Source organism: Eschrichtius robustus, chromosome 3, assembly GCF_028021215.1.
Source record: "Eschrichtius robustus isolate mEscRob2 chromosome 3, mEscRob2.pri, whole genome shotgun sequence".
NCBI classification, from domain to species: domain Eukaryota; kingdom Metazoa; phylum Chordata; class Mammalia; order Artiodactyla; family Eschrichtiidae; genus Eschrichtius; species Eschrichtius robustus.
Genome location: NC_090826.1, coordinates 4,926,375 through 4,946,934, shown reverse-complemented (window position 1 = coordinate 4,946,934; position 20,560 = coordinate 4,926,375). Strand labels below are relative to the sequence as shown.

General features: G+C 47.5%; 1 protein-coding gene across 1 annotated transcript in view; it reads left to right on the top strand.

The window, feature by feature from the left end:
* The window catches only part of DNAJC11 (DnaJ heat shock protein family (Hsp40) member C11), a 64,865-nt gene that overhangs the window by 35,798 nt on the left and 8,507 nt on the right, over positions 1–20,560 (top strand). The window contains exons 4-7 of the mRNA XM_068538790.1: positions 734–835; positions 16,444–16,572; positions 17,506–17,628; positions 18,518–18,591. Coding sequence (XP_068394891.1) covers positions 734–835; positions 16,444–16,572; positions 17,506–17,628; positions 18,518–18,591 — 428 coding nt within the window. The remainder of the gene's footprint in view (positions 1–733; positions 836–16,443; positions 16,573–17,505; positions 17,629–18,517; positions 18,592–20,560) is intronic.

The following is a 20,560-nucleotide window of genomic DNA, read 5'->3' as shown; positions in this document are numbered from 1 at the left end:
GTAGCGTTCGGGGCCCTCGGAAATGATGTGGTCTGCTTTCCTCTCTCACGGGCATGGTACCCGAGGCCCCCGTGGCCCTTCCCTGCCTGTTTGAAATCTCAACTGGGCTGTCTTGCTTTTGTGATGAGCTCAGAAAGGCTGATGTGGGATGCCTTACCTCCTCACAGATCTGACATCCCTGTGCATCCCCGAGGGCTAGCGTGGTCTGCCGATTGGTACCTGAGTATTGGAAGAGTCCCCTGATTCTAAAACACCCAGACCTCATGGCTTAAGGTCCCTTGGTCCAGGATTCTCAAGGGGCACCTCTGGTGGTGGCCCCAGCACACGAGGGAGACGTGCCAGTGCCATTGTGGATGACCTCGCCTCCATCTTGACACTTTTCAGCATGTGTTACCTGGGGCTCATTAGGAAATCTAAACTGTGACACTTAAGGTGATGTTTTCTTTGTAAGATTCCTGCAGCCTTGGAGATAAGTGACTAAAATGAAGACAATAATGCTTCAGTCTCTGGAGAGCTGAGGGAAAGCACAACCTTGGGACTGAGCGGGTGTGACGGTGAACCTGGCTTCACCAGGGACCGGGCCGTCGGAAGGGAAAATCCCCACGGTCTCACTGGCGGCTCTTAACCATCCTGGGGGAAGGGAACGGCGGGACACGGTTAATGACACCGGCTCTTGTGTGTTTTCCTCGCTTTCTGGGTCCTTTGCTGACTGTCCTCCCGATTCTGCCTGCAGGTTGTGGAAAGGAGGAGGACACCAGCCGAAATCAGAGAAGAGTTTGAACGGCTGCAGAGAGAAAGGGAAGAGAGGCGGCTGCAGCAGCGAACCAACCCCAAGGTGAGCCGGGCCAGTTCTGGAGGGAAGGGTTGTGAGGCGCGATTCCCAGACGGCAGATCTAAAATAATTAGTGCTGGTGGCCTTTTATCGTAATAACATACAGAATCGGGTGGAACAGCATTTTGCTTACTGCGTCTCAAGAGTAGGATCTGCCTGGAAAGCTATCAGCAGAGCTGCTGGTGATGAGCCGGAGTGAAGGCAACACCAATCCCCTGGTTTTCCCGGAAGCCAGGAGACTTCCTGAGCAGAAACGCAGGCTAGCTGTCTGAGACCTTTCCCTGTAATCCTGCTGCCCAAGCCCTTGACACGTGAAAATCAGGCAGAGGTCCGTGTCAGGAAAGGACAGCCACCTACCCACGCATTGAGGCAACAGGATCCCTTGCAGACCAGTTACGAGACGGAGAGCCAGAGAACGCGGAGGGCTGGGGGTGTTTCCAGACGCCGTGAAGTGAGGGGCGTGCTTCCATCACCCCAGGACGACGGTGCCGTGAATAGCAGTCACCTGGCTGTTTCCGCAGCCACAGGGTGACCACCTTTAACCATCAGTCAAGTCCCCGATGAAGTCAGAGTTGTGTACCCCAGGGACACACCTGCGTCTGAAAGTTACTTTTCAGTCCTGTATGATCTCCTTTTCCTTGGATGTGTTGGAGAGGCAAATTGTTCTGTGTGCGTGCCACAGTCCTGTGGCAAAAGGAGAGCTCGGTCGGTTTGAGGTGCCGGTCACGCTGAAGGGCTAACTGAATGTGGCTCGGTGTTCCTGTTCAGCCGTGTTTTATGAGGGGCTCAGCAGCCAGACTCTGTCATTGTGGCCGGGGTAGCCCGGCAGGCAGCCTGAAAATCTTCTAAAGAAAAAGAACAAATGCTAGCTTACAACTGGGAAGCATGATGTTAGGGGCTTCTGATCAAATACGTTCTAGAAAATGGATTTTTCTAAGACCCCTACAGCATTTAAAGGTCCAGATACTCAGAAGACTCCCATCTCTTTGAATCCTGCATTTCAAAGTATACTTGTAAGCGCCAACGCCTCTCCTTCCCTCCTGCCGTCCTCTTTAGCGGAGGACAGCTTCAGGAATGTAGTTAACTTTGGGTCAGTGGAGGTAGAGACTTGAAACACCCGTTGAACCAAGTCAGGGGGTGTGAGATGCTGAGAGAGATGAAAATCTCCGAGGTGCCCTGAACTGTGCTAACGGGTTCCCTTCTCGGGTATCCCAGCCAGCGCACTGGAGGAGGTCTGCGTAAAGGTCAGCCTTGGCATGTGGAGCTCAGGGTCGGGGAGCTGGGGTGGAGCTGGGGTGGCAGGGGCAGGCTGATGCTGTGCTGTCTATGATTTGCTGGCTGAAGTTTTGCTGCATTCAGAACAGTGAGGGGGAAAGACAACATCACAGTAGCCTGAGCCTCTGTGTCCCGTGATAAAATTGGCCATCTGGGTGTGTGCGGTGATTGCTTACTGGGATTGTATGGAAATGTGTCTCCAGGCCATGTTTCTGTGAAATGAGGGAGCACAGCTGTGACCATTTCACACATGCCTGCAAGGTATTGTACGATTCCCAATACTTTGCTACTTCCAGAAAGTGCTGCCAAAGAAATAAGACATTTTCTAACCAGAAATAACTGAGTGAAAACCAGATGCCGGCTCTGTGGCATTTTGAGGAGAGGTTTTGAGCTGGATCTTTTATTCCATTTCTGACTGTTTTTGCTTTGCAAGATGAGCAGAAAGATTTAGAATGTTCTCATCCTAAGACGAAAGGGGTGATCTCTTTTAAGAAGACCACAGGGAGGACTTCCCTGGTGACGCAGTGGTTAAGAATCCACCTGCCAATGCAGCGGACACGGGTTCGAGCCCTGGTCCGGGAAGATCCCACATGCCGCGGAGCAACGAAGCCCGTGCGCCACAACTACTGAGCCTGCGCTCTAGAGCCTGCGAGCCACAGCTACTGAGCCCGCGTGCCTAGAGCCCATGCTGTGCAACAAGAGAAGGCGCCGCAATCAGAAGCCCGCGCACCGCAACGAAGAGTAGCCCCCGCTCGCCGCAACTAGAGAAAGCCCGCGTGCAGCAACGAAGACCCAGTGCAGCCATAAATAAATAAATAAATAACTTATTAATTAATTTTAAAAAAGAAGAAGAAGAAGAAGACCACAGGGAGAAGGACACCTTTGATGACCTTGGGGCTTGGTATGGCCTGTCACCCAGACCTGCACTGAGGATCACAGCTTGTAGGGGATGGACAGACTGGGACAGTACCATTCATGGTACTGCCGTCTGAAACTTGCACGGGTACTTTTCCATTTTCACCAATAAGAGTTCATTGGGCAGGAGTTTTCCAGGGGAGCAGGTACCAAGAACAGACAGAAGGGTCAAGTGGGGAAACCTGTAGGTTGGAAATACTGGCTCTGACACAGCGATACAGGACGCAGAGCTCGCCCTTTGACCTGTGTGCAGTTTTTTCATTTGGAAAATGAGGATACGTCCCCTGACCACCACGCCAAGTTGTTAAATGATTGAAAAGATATGAAATAGATGTTAATTTATTAGAGAAAGACAAGCCTGCTATGTAAGTGCAAAGTGGTACGTGTACCAAGGTGAGGTTAAGAACTAAATTTTGCTTCAGCGTCTCATTTGGCACCGTGTGGGAAACACTTGGCTTGGTCGGGTAGTTCATTGCCCCCTGGTGGCTGGCTGGGTTTGGGTGGGGTCTGTCAGTTGGGTTCTGGAAATGGCCCTCTGCTGACACCCTCCACCTGCTCCGGTGGCCGAGGCCCAGTGGCTTCAGCGTGGCCAGTCACGTGTGAGCCTCGGCTTGCGTGAAGGTGCCCTGGACGGCACTGCGGGGCCGGAAGGAGCGAGTGCCGTGCCCAGCTCCGGCGTGCATCCCCTTTCCCTCCCCACCCTCCGGCCAACAGGGCACACGGGCTCCACGTATGCTGGGGGCAGCGTGGGAGAACCTTGCACTTGGCGTCAAGAGCTCTGGCTTCGGATTCCACCCCCAGCCCCAGTTCTGCACCCCGGGTCCAGCCACTTCTCCAGTCTTAGCTCAGTTTCTCCGTGTGTGAAATGAGAGGTTTGCCACGAGGCCCAGTGCTTGGGGTCAAATCCTCAGACCCCAGAGTCCTTAGCTTAATTGCTTCTGTTTTCTGTCTTTAGGGCCATGTGGGAATAAATTCCTCTGTCTGTATTTCCTGCTGGAAAACACCAAGCTCAGGTTGCTGGGGTCCTGGGGCTTCCAGGGCCCTGCACATTGATTGAGCCAGCATGGGGGTGAGGGGAGTTTATGACCAGAGAGACGATGAGGTTTGTCTGCATCTCGAGGGCTGTGTGTGACTGGAGTCTTGACTGGACCCCCCTGGCCTTCCTCCCTCCGTCTTGAAGATCCCTATTTTACTTGCATAATCCACCTCCATTTCTTGCCTTTTAGAGACTTAAGATCATACGATAGGCTTGTTCTGTGCCATGTTCACATCATATTGATTATTGTCATTCCTTTCTTTTGTTAATACCCATAAATCTCTCTCTGTGGACAGCGGCCAGTTTGGGAGTCAGACTTTTCACTGCCTTCCTAATGAGCTTGTCCAGACCCCATAGGAAGCAGGGCATTAAGTCAAGGATTGTTTAGGGGGCTTCATTGTCTGACTCTGAGAGTATCACCTCCTTTCTTTTGGACGCTGTTACATAAGAGTTTCGTGGAGATTGTTACTGTATTCCCTGGACCATTCATTTTCCTTTCTCCTTCTGCTATTACAGAGGTTGACATAAACTCCCTGGTAAGACCTTCTTTCTGGTTTTAGAAAGGCCATCTTATCAGTCGTTCCTATAATAGCTGAAAAACAAAATTTAGCTTTATCAGGAAAAAAAATGTTAAATAATGTATCAAGGAAGACATGTAACCATAATCCCAAAAAGATGTAAAGATGTATGAGTACAGGGTTTCCCTGGTGGTACAGTGGTTAAGAATCCACCTGCCAATGCAGGGGACACGGGTTCGAGCCCTGGTCCGGGAAGATCCCACATGCCGCGGAGCACCTACGGCCGTGCGCCACAACTACTGAACCTGCGCTCTAGAGCCCACGAGCCACAACTACTGAGCCCGCGTGCCTAGAGCCCGTGCTCTGCAACAAGATAAGCCACCGCGATGAGAAGCCCGCGCACCGCAACGAAGAGTAGCCCCTACTCGCCGCAACTAGAGAACGCCCGCGCGCAGCAACGAAGACCCAACGCAGCCATAAATAAATAGAAAGATAGATAGATAGGTAAATTTATTTTAAAAAAATAAAAGATGTATGAGTACATTACTCAATTATTTTTAAAGGATTTTTTACAAGGTTTGTTTTGGTTGCCATGGCTAATGATCATAGCTGTCGGAATGAACCCGTGGTTACGGCTTCAGTCTGTTCCGTGGAGGTGATTCGGATGTCATAAACTGAATCGGCCGGGCTGACAGGATAATCGTGCAGAAGAAAAGTTGTTTGAACCCATATGTTTGTCGTGCTCAGTGGCAGAAAGGGGCTGCTGTTGAAATTGAAGAAGTTGGACGTCGTCCCTTAAGGAGGAGGGACCAAGTCTGGGAAAGCGCTGAGCTAGAAAGCAGGTCTTTGGAGGAGAGGAGGGAGGTGGCCGACTGTGACGAGGCGTAGAGGAAGCTACTTGAGTGGGTCGCAGCTGCGCCCGCATCCTGCCAGCGTGACCACTTACATAAGCAGGGTGTCAGGGTAAAGTCCGTGGGCAGAGGTCTGGGGCAGGGGGAGTGGCTGGGACCGAATCGTTCTTAGAAGCCCTGGTAAATTTGAGTTTGCTTCTCCATGACAGTGGAGAGTACAGGCTCCAACTTCCATCTCAGACAAAATGGTCCCGTGGAGACAGTCTCACAAGAGCCACCACGGGTTCATTGGCTATAAAACGGGCAAATTTCACATCGCCTCTTACCGTGATAGCCTCTTCCGGTGGAATTTTCAATTAGTAAATAGTTACTATCGAGACTGCATTTGACAGAAATTTTTCACATTATCCTTGTGGCCAGATAAAGACGTATAAACACAGAAATATTCAGAATGAACTACCATATGACCCAGCAATCCCACTCCTGGGCATATACCCAGAGAAAACCATAATTCCAAAAGATAGATGCACCCCAGTGTTCATTGCAGCACTATTTACAATAGCCAGGACATGGAAACAACCTCAATGTCCATCAACAGAGGAATGGATAAAGAAGATGTGGTACATATATACAATGGAATATTACTCAGCCATAAGAAGGAATGAAATTGTGCCATTTGCAGAGATGTGGATGGACCTAGAGACTGTCATACAGAATGAAGCAAGTCAGTTAAACCAACTGAAAGCAGCACTTGACAAAAAACATCCGGAATTAGTCAACAGAAAATGCATAATCTTCCATCAGGATAATGCAAGACTGCATGTTTCTTTGATGACCAGGCAGAAAAGCTTGGCTGGGAAGTTCCGATTTCTCTTGTCATATTCACCAGACATTGCACCTTCGGATTTCCATTTATTTTCGGATTTCCATTTATTTTGGTCTTTATAAAATTCTCTTAGTGGAAAAAAATTTTCAATTCCCTAGAAGACTGTAAAAGGCACCTGGAACACTTCTTTGCTCAAAAAGATAAAAAGTTTTGGGAAGATGGATTATGAAGTTGCCTGGAAAATGGCAGAAGGTAGTGGAACAGAACGGTGAATACATTGTTCACTAAAGTTCTTGGTGAAAATGAAAAATGTGTCTTATTTTTACTTAAAAACCGAAGGAACTTTTTGGCCAACCCAGTAAGTTATCCAGGCTGTTCACAGAGCGGGTGTGGGAGTGGATCCCAGGCCGGCAGGTAGTGCTCCGGTCTCGGCGTGAGTTCCTTTGGGTCAGGAGTGGCTGAGCCTTTGATGCTGATGCCGTCTGATGGCCTCTGGGAAAGGGCTGGGCCCCATCTCTCCCAAATCCAGGCCCAGCCTGTGGGCGATGGTGTCATTTGGTTATGTTGGGCCCTCCTGATCAAGGAACATCTGAGACTTATGGGCACAAGAGGTCTATTAGGTTTTTTTGGGCTTTTTTAAATAATTTCTTAAATTTTTTTAAAACTTTTTTTTTTTTTTTTTTTTTTTTTTTTGCTGCGTTGGGTCTTCGTTGGTGCGCGCGGGCTTTCTCCAGTTGCGGCAGTTGGGGGCTACTCTTCATTGAGATGTGCGGGCTTCTCATTGCGGTGGCTTCTCTTGTTGCAGAGCACAGGCTCTAGGCACTCAGGCTTCAGTAGTTGTGGCACGCGAGCTTAGTTGCTCCGCGGCATGTAGGATCTTCCCGGACCAGGGGTCAAACCCGTGTCCCATGCATTGGCAGGCGGATTCTTAACCACTGCGCCACTAGGGAAGTCCTTTACTAGTTTTTAAATATGCATATCAGACCTTTTTGAGATATTCATCATTTTTAAGTAGCCCCTAGTTTCGAAGTCTAAAGTGTGGCAGTTTTTTTTTCGTGTGTGTGTGTGTGTGTATCTAAATAATATGTGTAAGTAGTTTAGAAAGTCAGATAGTTACTAGGCTTATTTTTTTTTTAAATGTTGCCCCCCCCACCTTGTGGACTCCTGACTCCTTTTCCCCCACTCCTCCCTTCTGAGCTCTTTTCTCTGACATTTCCTACTACTTCTAAGTTGCATATTTACTCTGTTCTCTGTTTTTTTTCAGTTTTAGTAATTATCTATTGACCTCCTGCCAGAAAAGATAAGGATATAGTTCCCCCAGACAACACATCTTTTTCAGTTCATCCAATGTAATTATAATACCCTTTAGGGTTAAATGAATATTCACTGTACGAATACTCAGTTGAACCTGATAGTATACTGTGATTACCTGACTTCTCTTAATACGGTTTTTACTCCGTGGTGTTAGTAGTTGTCCAATTTGGTTCCTTTGATTAGTTTCCTATAAATCTGTCAGACACCTTGTGTGTTCTGTCTCTCTCCTTTTGGTCCTGGTAGCATCCCTCTGGAGCTCTCCTCCATCATCCCCCATCCCAGTCCAGACTAGACTCTGCTTTCTAGGCCTGCTGTCCGGCTGTGACCTCAGGACTTTCCTCGCCAACTTCCTAGGACTGCCTTTGTGTTCATTCATTCAACAAATTGGCCTTGAGTGCCGGCCGAGAGAGGCACTGTTAGACACTCGGCAAAGCAGCCCCGTCCCTCGTGGAGTTTGGATTCCCTCCAACCCTTTCCTTGGTTGGCTCCCACACCTTCCCCTTTTTGGTTTATCTCTTTGTGGAGGAAACACATTCTCCAGTTGCTCCTTTACACAAGATGCCTGAAAGTCAAATTTCTTTTCCGTTTCATTCCCATTCAAGAGTCTTTTAAAAGAAAAGATAATTTACATATAATCGTATGTATGTATGTAATTCTATATACATACATACATAGAAGAGATATGTGTAATATTATGAACTATAACATAGTAATAAACACCTAGTACCCACTGTCTGACCCAAAAACAAGAATATTGCCCATAACTTGCATTAATTTCCACATTTCTCTCCTTTTCCATCTCCCTGCCAGAAGGAAACACGATCCGAAAGGATCCAATATGTGAATAAAAGGAATGTATCAATAGAAAGAAAGAAAGGGAGAATGAATATAAAAGAAATAATATGAGAAATTTCCCAGAACTGAACGACTCAACTTTCCAGGTGGGAAGGGTCCACTCCACTCCCAGCACAAGCAAGAAACTCACACGGTCCCCATTCTGTTGCTTTTTAAAAATTTTGTTACAAATTGGATGTATGCTTAAGCAATATAGTGTTTCATTTTTATTGTTTTTGAGCTTTGTAAAAATGGTACCGTGCTATAGGTATTCTTTTGGGACTTGCTTTCTCCCCACCACTCATACTCTTCCAAAATTCTGTATGTTTCATGAAGCTGTGTCTCACTCATTTTCATTGCTGGGTACCATGGCTTATCTGTTCTCCTGCTGGTGGATATTTCGATTGTTTCCAGGTTTTTGCTGTTAGGAACGTTGCTGCTGTGAACATTCCTGTGCATGTTTCCTGGTGCACATGTGCAAGGCTGTCTCTTGAGTGTGTGTGTGTGTGTGTATGTGTTTGCACATATGCATGTACACCCATATACCGCACAACCTAGATATGAAATTTATGGGTCATAATATATGCAGATGTTGCCATATTATTTCCCAGAGGTAAAACATTGACTTTGCATAACTCAAAATCAACTTTATACTTGATGCTAAGTACTGTAAAGCATATATCTTTATACTCTGTGATATATATGTGTGTGTAGATAGACACACTTGTAAAGTGTATGTATCTGTAACTTAATACTTGGTTATTCCTCTATATTTAATAATAGGTATTGCTTATTTTTGTCTATTTAGGCCTAAAAATTGGCAGTTTTATATAATTTGACTGGATGTTAAATTCCGGTTTGGAAATCATTTTTCCTCCGAGGCCTCAGAAGACCTTGTTCCAAGGCTTCTAGCTTACAGGGTTGCTGTTGAGAAGACTAGTTCTAATAATCCCTGATTCTTGTGTTCTTTTCCCCCTTTGATAACCCTTAGGGTCTTTCTCTCTGGGTTTTCACAGTGGAGAATCTTGGGGTGACTTTCTCCCACCTGGAAAATTGAGTGGTCTTCAGTTCGGAGACATTTTCTAGTATTTTTTTTCCCCTCCTTTCTCTCTTTCCAGATTCCTTTTATTCACATATTGGACCCTTTGGACTAATAATTTCATCTTCTTTTTTCTCCCTCTCCATTTTGCATATTTTTCATTTAGTTCTACTTTTTTGGAGATTTTTTTTCCTAGATTATTTTCCAACCTTTCTATTTAAAGAATATAGAAAATTTTAAAATTTTTCTATAATGTTTTTAATTTCTTAGACTTTCTTATTCTCAGATTTGTTGTTTTTTTCATGGGAAGTAACGGGGTAGGAATTTGGCATTTGAAGATCCCCCAGGTTCAAATCCTGTCCCTGACACTTATCACCTGTGACCTTGCGCAAGAGACTGCACCTCTGTGCTCCTCAGTTTCTTCATCTGAAATGGAGAAAATAGTGCCTCCTCACTGTTGATAAGAAGATTAAATGGAAGAGTTCCTGGCACATAGTAAGCATTCGTAAATGTTTTTTATTATCAATGCAATATCTCTTATTTTTCTAAGGATATTACCTACAGATTTCTTGCCATTTTCTTTGGCATTTGTATTCTGTGCTTCTTTCTGGTTCTTTCTGATCTTTACTTGGTTTCAGACTTTTGTGTTGGAGGTTTTCCTCAAATGTCTGGTAATCCTTGGCTGTCTGCCATGAAGAGCGAGGCGGTGAGGCTGAGCAGACACTGCATGTACTTGGCCGGGCTCGTCCCCGATGGGCTTAACTCTGGGGTGTTCGGGTGGAGCACCGCACACACACACACCCCACCCAACCCCGCCAGAGGTTCGTGTCCAAAGGCTTCCTCTCGTTAGCAGATGGTTTTCCTCTTGAGAAGAAGCCTCCAGTCTCCTGCCTGGCGGCCAGCAGTCTCATAGCTGAGTGGGGTAGGAGGTTGAGGAGGGGGCCATTCAGCGTTTAGTCCATCTCAGCCTATTTCCAGTGCGGGCCCCACTCCCCCACTGCTGTGCCTGGAATGCCTTCGTGTGACTTCTCCAAAGAACAAGCCTCTGGCACTTGGCTCCTTGGGCGAGTGGGCAGGGGTCCACATTTCCACGACTCATGAGGTGCGTGGTCCCTCCAGCTCCTGACCAGCAACACTTAGGTTTCAGTTTTCTCTGCAGAATCAGTTACCATCTCTTCATCCTTTTCCAGTTTCTAAAAATTGGTTAACACCTCTTATCTGTCACCTTTAGTTATCCTGTTCTTTTTGTCTTTGGCTTTGTCATTCCTTTATTGTTATTTTGGGAGGGAGGAGGGTTTCAGGAGGACACTGAGATAAAAGTGTATGTGTTTTTGTTTTTGTTTTTTTCACACACACACACACACACACACACACACACACACACTGTATTTTATTTTTACAAGAGATAAATAGACTGACATCAAGCATTATACATGGATGACCACAACAAAAGCAACAATGATTGCAATTACCAAACATGAAACACACTCATACTATGTCATAATATTGACATTCAGTCCAGTAATCCTCCACCGTAGCAGCTCCAAAAAGTGTGTGTGTTTTTAATCCCATTGGCTTAACCCATCCAAATGTATTTATTGGCGATAATTGCGTTAGAAAAGACTGTTATTTTTCCATAATCATGAATGAGATAGAGGAACAAAAACTCTGTCAGCTGCAGCTTCTCCATTTAAAAAAATGATCTGGTAGCCAGAGGTTGGGGAAAGGGGGAGGAGGGGAGGGAGGAGGAGGTGGGTGCAGTTACAAAAGGGCAACCCGAGGGATCCTTGTGGCAATGGAAGTGTTCTGTATCTTGACTGTAGTGCTGGATACATGAACCCACATAGGTGATTAAGTGGTATAGAATTAAATATACAACCACAAATGAAAAAATAAAAATAAATAAAACTGAGGCGCTCCGAATAAGGTTGGTGGGCTGTATCAATGTGACTATCCGATTTGTGATAGTTTGCTGTAGTTTTGCAAGTTTTACCACTGTGGAAGGCAGTACTCGGCGTCTCTTATTACTATTTCTTACAACTGCATGTGAATCTACAATGATCTAAATAAAATATTCAGTTATAAAAAAAAGACCCCAAAGCTAGTAAGCTAACTCAGCTACATCACAGTATGTTCACCTGCTAAAAATTCAGATTCTCAGGCTCTGCCTCAGAGCAAATAAATAGGAGTCTATCAGTCTGCCGCCTGGGAATCTGTATTTATACAAGTCCCCACCCCAGAATTTCAGATGTGTGGCTGAATTTGAGAAGTATTGCAGTAGTCTGCAGATGAGAGAACAAACAGGTATCTTTTTTACAGTGTTCTGTTAACAGTTAAAGAAAAAAAGGGTTGACTTATGAATGGAGTATTTGGTAGTCCAGGAAGATGGTGATCCAGTGGGGTTGTAGTTTACAGGTTAGAATGGGTGCTTACAAGTAGCATTCAGCTACTTCCCCTTGTGTTTAGCTCCTTAAACCTTTGAATCTTATCAGTCTGTGATTTTCATTGAGTAGCTCAAAACTTGAGGAACTAAGTAAATAGATTCTTGTGACAACCTGTGTTACACTCGAATGACTGTGACCTGATTGAAGATAGTAGGAAACTGTGGGGAAACTGTGGAGTGTGTTCCCCGTGGAGTCTGTTAGCTCTGCTGATTGGTGGGAGGGGTGGCTGTCCCATGCTGTAGATTGAATCTTTGAGCTCCAAAAAAAGTCTCAAAGGTCTCAGTTGCAAATCTGCAGCTGCTGGCTATGCCACTGACAGTTTTTCATCCTTGTATGGAAAGGGCTGTATGGAGCTAAATGATATGAAACTCAAATTTCAGTGTCCATAAATAAAGTTTTATCGGAACACGGCAAAGCTTATTCATTTACAGATTACCTATGGCTGTTTTGCACTACAGCAGCAGAGTTGAGCAGTTTCCACAGCAGTTGCCCACAAAGCCTTAAGTACTGCCTGGCTCTTTACAGAAAAAGTTCGACTACCCTGCTCTAGAAAAATAAGGTGAAATGTGCTTGTAGCAGGGGAAAAAAATAAACAAAATGCCTTAAAAGTTTTGTGGCTTGCACTTAATAGCAAAGACTACCTAAAAGTATTTTCCTTTATAAACTTTTTATTTGAAAAAATGTGATTTAGTAACGATTTAATAATAAAAGGATATAAACTTGCATATATTGAGCTAGAAGCTGTTAGAAAAAATCTAACCCATTAATTTATCCAGAGTTAGAGTTTATCTTTTCTCCTTTTTCTTTTTCTCGATCCTTTTTGATCCTCTGTTAAAATTCAGATCCAACTCTCATTCCTCTCTAAGTCATGACATCTCATTGTATGAAAAGCATATTATGTTGAAAGTGAAAATGAATTGTAAGTTGCAGCCAAACCCCTGTTTGGCTCATAGAGAAGAAGTCTATCTAGTTCTGGTGCTGTGACCAGTCCATTTTCAAAAGGTCGTTTCCTGGAAGTGGAAGAAGAGCAGATGGCAGGCATCTGAACCACTCTCTGAAATAGTAAAAGGTGACCAGTCCCTCTCTGGGGTGGCTCTTCAGGTGTGGCTGGCGCTTGAGCCTTACATTCTCTGGGTCATTTTCTTTCTTTTTTTTGGGGGGTGGGGGTGAGGTGTCATTTTCCATAGACTTGGATCAACACCAAAGGCCACTGAGTCACAAAAGTCACTGGCTCATTGAAGTTTTCCACTGTTTTGGCCTTGTTTAAAGAAACAACAAAATAGTTGAGAAAGTGATGCCTTCAGCACTATTTTTAAACTTCAGAAGTCTACTCTACCCTCTGGTGAATCCATTGATTGTCAGTATGGAGTTAACACAAATGTTTATCATTTCAAAGGTTTTCTTTGGGAAAGGGAAGAAAACCATATTTAACATTATTCTGGAAGTTTTAGCCAATACAATTAGACAAATAACAAGAGAGAGAAAAATAGTGAAAGGGTTTTCATTGTTTGCATATGGTATCATTGCCTGTCTTTAAAGAACCAACTGAAAACTGTCGGGGCTTGTGAGTTGAATGAGGTGGCTGATGATGAAACCCACATACGTAAGTCAGTGGCTCGTGATACTGCTGCCATCGTGACCCTGCCTCCCTCCTCACCCCAGCACAGAGCCAGGGGGAGCCTGCAGGTCAGACCCGGTGGCTCTGCTCTGCTCTCTGGGGGCTTACGTCATTCATGGTCAGCCAGCACCCTGACGGTGACCTGTAGGCGGGGTGACCATGTCATTCAACATCCAAATCAGGACATTTCTGAGAGTGAAAAGGGGTGTTCAGAAGAAAGTAGCAGAAGCGGAATCATTATTTTTGGCATACACTTACATACTGTAATCGGTTTATATCCTTCTCTGATATTTTGTGTTCTGGTTACGTGCTGCTGAATGACGAACCTCTCCAAAGCTTAGCGGCTTGCGAGAACGATTTTTCTCCTCGCTCCTGTGGAGTGACTGGACTCGGCGGATGGTTCTTGCCTGGGATCTCCCCATGCAGCCCAGTGGTAGCTGGGTCATGTTGAAGATGGCATCTACACGCCTGTGCCTCTCCTACACTGCAGCTGTGGTGGCCAAGGGTGGCCTGCCGTCTCTCCCAGGCGGCCTCTACCCCGGCTACCTTGACTCCCAGCCTGGCAGTCTCAGGGTAATTGGGTTGTTTCACGGTAGCTAGCTTCCCCCGGGGCCTAGACGAAGCTGCAAGGTTCCTTGTGACCTAGCCTTGGAGTCTGCGCCATCCCATCCCCTGCATCCTCTCGGGCAAAAGCAAGTCCTGGGTCACTGCAAATCGAGGAGGGGGCTCTGTGCAGGACTGCAATCCCAGCAGGCACGCCTTTGTGGGAGACCTTCCTGGGATTCTCGAGTCCACGCTGTGTCACCGCTGTTTTTCTTTTTTTTTTTAATAAATTTATTTATTTTATTTATTTATTTTTGGCTGTGTTGGGTCTTTGCTGCTGCACACAGGCTTTCTCTAGTTGCGGCGAGCGGGGGCTACTCTTCCTTGCAGTGCGCGGGCTTCTCATTGCGGAGCACAGGCTCTAGGCGCGCGGGCTTCAGTAGTTGTGGCACGCGGGCTCAGTAGTTGTGGCTCGTGGCCTCTAGAGCGCAGGCTCGGTAGTTGTGGCGCACGGGCTTAGTTGCTCCGCGGCATGTGGGATCTTCCCGGCGCAGGGCTCGAACCCATGTCCCCTGCATTGGCAGGCAGATTCTTAACCACTGCGCCACCAGGGAAGTCCCCCACCGCTGTTTTTCTGAAGAATGTCCTTTCAGTGTCTCTGTTTTTTATTCCTTCATAACATTGCCTACCATATTCATACAAGGAGCAAATTTATTTAGTAAATTTGAAATTTTGGCATATCTGATTCTTCTCTGTATACTGTAGTATTCTTTTTTTTTGTCTTTCTTTGACTTATTTCACTTAGCATCTTTTTTTTAATTGAGGCATAATTAATTTACAATATTATATGAGTTTCAGGTGTACAACTTAATGATTCAAAATTTTTATAGACTCTGCTCTATTTATAGTTAGTATAACTTCCCATGCTTCACGCATGTCACAGGCCCAGGCACTGGCCACCTGCCTAATGTGTCAAACGGACAGCAGCCTCTGATAGTTCTCCCGCCGCCAGGCGCGGCTGGGAGGAGTGGGCTGCGTCCGGCCACCGTCTCAGCGAGGACCTGCGCGCAGTCCTGGAGTGGGAGGTGCTGCTCACGCCACCCGGAAGGAGACGGGAGCAGAGTGATGGGTTAGCCTTGTCACCTCCTGAAGTCTCCCTGCACCCCACACACCTAGCTGAGACGGTGGCCGATGCTAGAGGCACAGAGTGAAGGCTGCCACCAAACCCACTCTGGCTGCTTAGATTCGGACAACTGTTGACGACGATACGATAATGCTGTTGGTGATGAAAATACTATTGGTGGTGATGTCACTTTGTTTAAAAATGAACATCTGGGATAAATGCTGAATCAACCAAAACATCAGGGTTAAACTGGTGTTATCCCGGGTGAACCCCGCCCGTCACGTTCTGCTATGTGAATAGTCACACCCAGCACCCCCAGTCCCGCCTCCCTCCCTCCGCTCCAGCCCCAGCGGCCTCCCTGCTCATCCCTGGTTTCCCTCTCATACCCAGCTCACGAGTCCCCTTCTCGGGGAGAGAACACGTCCTCCCAAGCTACTTTTGGGGTGATAGAAATGTCCCGTATCGTGATTTTGGAGGTGGTTTCACAAGTGTACACACCTGTCAAAACTCATTAAATTGTACGCTTCAAACGGGAGTGGTTTATATTGTTACATGTAAATTAAACCTCAACGAAGTTTGTTGTTTTTTTTAATGGGCTGCAGAGAATTTAATAAAAATGTGTGTGGGGTCATGTCTCTATATGTTGGATTAAGGTATCTGCCCATTTGTAAGGTCTTATGACGGTGAAAGAAAATAATAAACATTGATTTTCTGAGTAGAGAGCATTTTTATCAGCAAAATTTTAGCTTATTGTCTCTTGAGAGAATGGGGTTCTGTTTCTCATAATTTAAGTCTCAAATTAATTTCAGGAGGCGGAACAATTTTTAAATCTGCTGTTCTTAATTTATTTGGTTTGCACTTCTTTGTCTTTGAAGGCATTTCTATATTTTAAAGACTCTTAAGGTACTTTCGTGACATAAGAGTGTTTAGAATTGAATGTTAAAAGTGTTTAATCCATGTAGCTAGTTTCTAGGTTGTTTTCTGCGTTTGTGGGTTACATCCGGAGATGAGCAATTCAGAGCCACGAAAGAGGTCAGTCTGCTTTTCCTACCACTTGTCCTTGGTGAGTCAGCTGCCTGCGGACGTGCCTGGCTTTCTGACTCTACGAGTCGGTGGTGGTCGACCACTGTTCGGGTTTGAACCGTGGCATTTGTGCTCCGTGGGCTCGCGGAGTCCCGCGCACCCAGTGACCCACGTGGCTGCTGAAGTATAGAGTATTGTCTTTCATCCCACGAATCCCAAGCCTGGTGCTGACTGCTTGTGTTTCTGCCCCAGGGGACCATCAGCGTTGGCATCGACGCCACTGACCTTTTTGATCGCTACGAGGAGGAGTACGAAGATGTGTCCGGAAGTGGCTTTCCGCAGATTGAAATTAACAAGATGCACATATCCCAGTCCATTGAGGTAAAGCGCACAGATGCCTCCCCCAGCGCAGGGGGGCTCAGCGAGGGCACTCGGGTTAACGAGGTGCTGCGAGGTGTGCAGCTGGGATGAGAGAGTCAGCTCAGGGTTTTCTCATCTTTATTTATGAAAGGATGCAGTTAGCCACTTAAAAGAAGAAGAGCTCCAGTCACGACCTTGTTCATACTGCTTTGCCAGCATGTCAGCAGCAAGAGTGCCAGGGGTGCATAGCTTCAGAGTCTCAGGGCTCTCCAGCAGGAAACTTTCGCCCATGCTCTAGAAGGGGGAGCCAAGGTTGTGACGATTTTAGGAGAGAAAGCAGCCCTCCGTGGGAAATTCCAAGAACCGGCCTTACTTTTAAGGCACACTCTCCTGTGTGCTGAGCCCTGGGGTCGCTAAATGTCGTCTTTCTGCCCGCTGTTTGGGTGTGGCAGTGTGAGGCCATCCCGCTGACAGTTAGGGTGGGTCTCTGCCCCCCAGACTCATTCACTTATTCTCCTGTACATCAGCCTAGAGCGTGAAGTCCTAACTCAGGGAAACCTGCCCCCGTCTTGGGGCTTCCAGAGTCAGTCACTGCAGCCATGGGGAGGACTGGGAAGTCCCAGACGTCCTGCGTGGGGAGGCACGGGGTGAAGTTACTGTGCAGTCTGATGGCACTGGGACACCGAGAACCAGCATCTAGCCCTGCGTCTCCCCTGGTTTTTTGAAATTCGCCCATTAAAGCTTTCCCAAAACCTGACCTTGGTGGCCACGTGCAGTTCGGATGCCAGGGTGAGAGAGAAGTGAGGCAGGTGAGGCAGTTCTGCATCCCTGCACGCCTGAACCATGGACTCACCTGTACTTGTGGCCTTGCACTTAGGGTGTATTCGTCAGGCTCTGTCCTTGGCGCTTCCTGCTGCTTTGATTAATTTATTACCAGCAGGTATCATTTCTTAGGCACCCCTGACAGCTTCAGACACAGCCATCCTCTCTGGAAGCCTCTCAACCCAGAATGGGAACGGAGGGGGTTCCATTAACTTCGCGCTCAGACGAGTCACTTCGGCGAAGGGCTGGGGAGAGGTAAGAATGCCAACGGGGGGGGGATCGTGTTGTCCACTGCACAGCCTACCCTCAGAATGACCTCAGTTGGCCACATCACTGTGTAAGAGTGCCAGCTGTCACACTTGCATAAGTTGGCTGTCCCCAAGAGAAAACTGGGTCTCATATCTGAGGACTGCTCTCAGTCTGCCGGGCAGCTCAAAGTTAGGATAGAACAACAAGATTTCCCCCTGATGCCAGCCTCCGGAAATCCCACGTCTAGAAACTCAGCATCTCTGTTCCCTGAAGCAAAAGCCTGTAGGCTGTTCCCTTCTCCTGCACAGTGCGGAAGGCCGGTGCCTCCGTCTCAGCGCTCTGGTCCACTGCTTGGCAGTCATTAAGCAGCCAGTTCTGCCGAGCAAATTGAGCTGCATCAAATTAACATTGAGGCGTTGCCTCGAAAGTCACCCAGACTAGTAATGAGGCAGCCAAACCGGCTGGACTTCACGACTGCGAGTGCAGAACTGCTGGTGGGTTTAACATCAGCCCCCTGAGAGCCGTCTCCGCTCACCTGTGAGACCTGCAGGCGGTGCAGCAGAGCAGATGGAAGTGCTCCTGTGCGGCACGAGGGCGGCCACCCCTGACTGCAGCGGGCACCGTGCAGATGGCCTGAGCTAGGGAGACAGGGACCCGGGGCCAGCAGCGCTCTCTTCGGAGGGGCTCAGGCCTCCTTGGGTCTGTGGAGACAGTAATCTCCCTTTGGCAAAGGTTAAGATGAGATATTAAGACTCTTCCACCCCTACTTTTAGAGCCCTGGCGAGGGCCGATGGCATTGAATTAAATGAGGGAATTATAACCAGAGGTGCTTACCTGAGACTGGGGTTACTGCTGTGAGATAAAACACCATTAATTCTTTTTCTTCTTTTAACAGTTAGAATTTGGAGCTGGGGACCTGCAGGGGCCTTTATTTGGCCTAAAGTTGTTCCGTAATCTCACACCAAGATGGTAAATATAAAGAGATAAATGCCCTTTGGTGGTCCTTGTGGATTTAGGAGACCAGAACCTGTGTATTCTTTCTGTCAGAATCATCTGCAGTTACCTCGTCTGTCCTGCAAGGTCACTGAGGGCAGACCCTGCAGCTGGCATGGCGCCTCGGCACTGTGCTCGTTGCAGAGAGCGCTGGATCGGGGGTGAGGGAGGGCTGCTTCTTGTCCCAGCCCAGGGCCAGGCTTCCGCTCCTCTGAGGATGCGGCTCCCGCCCTGCCTGGTCACCGTGGGCTGTGAGGACCATGATACACTGGAGGGAAAGCACTTCATAGGGAAGTGGGTCAGGGTCTGAAATATGTATGGGCTTGCGGGTCATTTCTTTGTCACAGGGATTGCGTTTTAGGTTCAGAGAGGGGCTTTAGTAAGCAGTGAGGCAGCCTGATTATTAGGCACATTCGTGTTACGCCAGAGCCGTAAACCCCACCACCTCTGCTCTCCTTCGTCTTTGCTTTGGCAGTGATGAAGGACTGTCCCTTCTAGAAAACAGAGGTGTCCTTATTCCCCATTGAGCTCAGATTAAAGAATTGGGTGGAAGGTAAACAACTCTTTGGGGGATAAAATACAGCTAAAGGAATTCTGGAACGGAGCACATGTTTGCAAAGAAAGGTGTTCCGCCTCCAGCTGGATGTGCGTCTGCATGCCTGCAGGGCAAGACTGGTAAAGGCCAGTGTGCAGGGCCGTCCCACGCAGAGTAAGAAGTGTCGTGAGAGAGAGAAGCTGTGGCTTCTCGACAGGTGCAGATGAGCAGAGCCCGAGCAGAGCTCCGAGAGCGGGGCTTCCAGGCAGAGAGCGAGGGGTAGACTAGACACCCCAGCACGGGGGTCACCCACGTGCTGGTTAGAACACGGCTTCTCGGGCCTCTGCTCTGGGACTCGGACCCAGCAGGTCTGGGAGGGGGACAAGGGTGAGGCTTTTAACCAGAACTCGAGGTGGGCAGTATATGTACGTGTCAGCATTGTCCTAAGCTTGTCTGCTTGGGATCGTCCCCTCCGATGCTGCTGACGGAAAGCACAGGTTCCTGCCCCCACCGCCAGACCTCTCTCAGGTCCTCTGAGACGGGGGCCTGGGATCCATAGTTTGATCAAGCACCCCAGGTCATTCTGAAGACTAGACACGTTTAGGAGGCACTCACTGAGGAAAATCGGTGGGCTGTTTCGTTCTGGTTGAGCCTCAAAGTGTCTGTCCGTTAAGTGGTCACCCGAGTCTAGGTCATCAGCTTTTGCAGGTCTGGAAATTGAATTTCATCATAGTACCCGGTTTTATCAGACTTGAGAATGCAGATTTATAAAAAGGATGCCAGCTTATTAACGTACAGTGTCTCCTCCTCCGGGTGCCCTAGTCCCTGGGTCAAGTTACTTTCAAGTCCAAACTGGTGACGAGAAGGTTATTAGTTGGTGGGTGTGGGTGAGCCTGGAGAAAGGCAGGCGGCCAGTGGGGAGTTCTCCGTCTCCCAGGGCGGTGCCTGACTTGCTGCTCTGGCCCCAGAGTCTGTCTCTCTCTCTCTCTCTCTCTCTCTCTCTCTAGGACACGCTCTAGAAAAATACGAAATCGTATTACTTTGATTAAACAGAGATCTCATTGTATCTCATTGTTTATGTTTTGATTCTTTTAAAAGTCACAGGGTGACTTTTATCTCTCCTCTCCCTGCTTGCCTCCCCCGAATGACCCCAGTGTGGCTAGAGGGGAAGAATGTGGCTTCCGTCCGGTGTGGCTGGAGTGTCAGATAAAGCGGACAAGGTTGGGTTGGGGGCCTTTGCACAGCAAGGAGTTGATTCCTCATTCGTGTGGCCTTGGGAAGAGGTCTGCGAGCACAGGAGCAAATGTCATCAGAGTTACCACGTGTATTATTATTTTAGGGGCACAAGCGAGGCCTCCAGAGCATAGGAAGGAAACAGGCATCTAGTGTATGACGGCTGTTCGCTGGAGG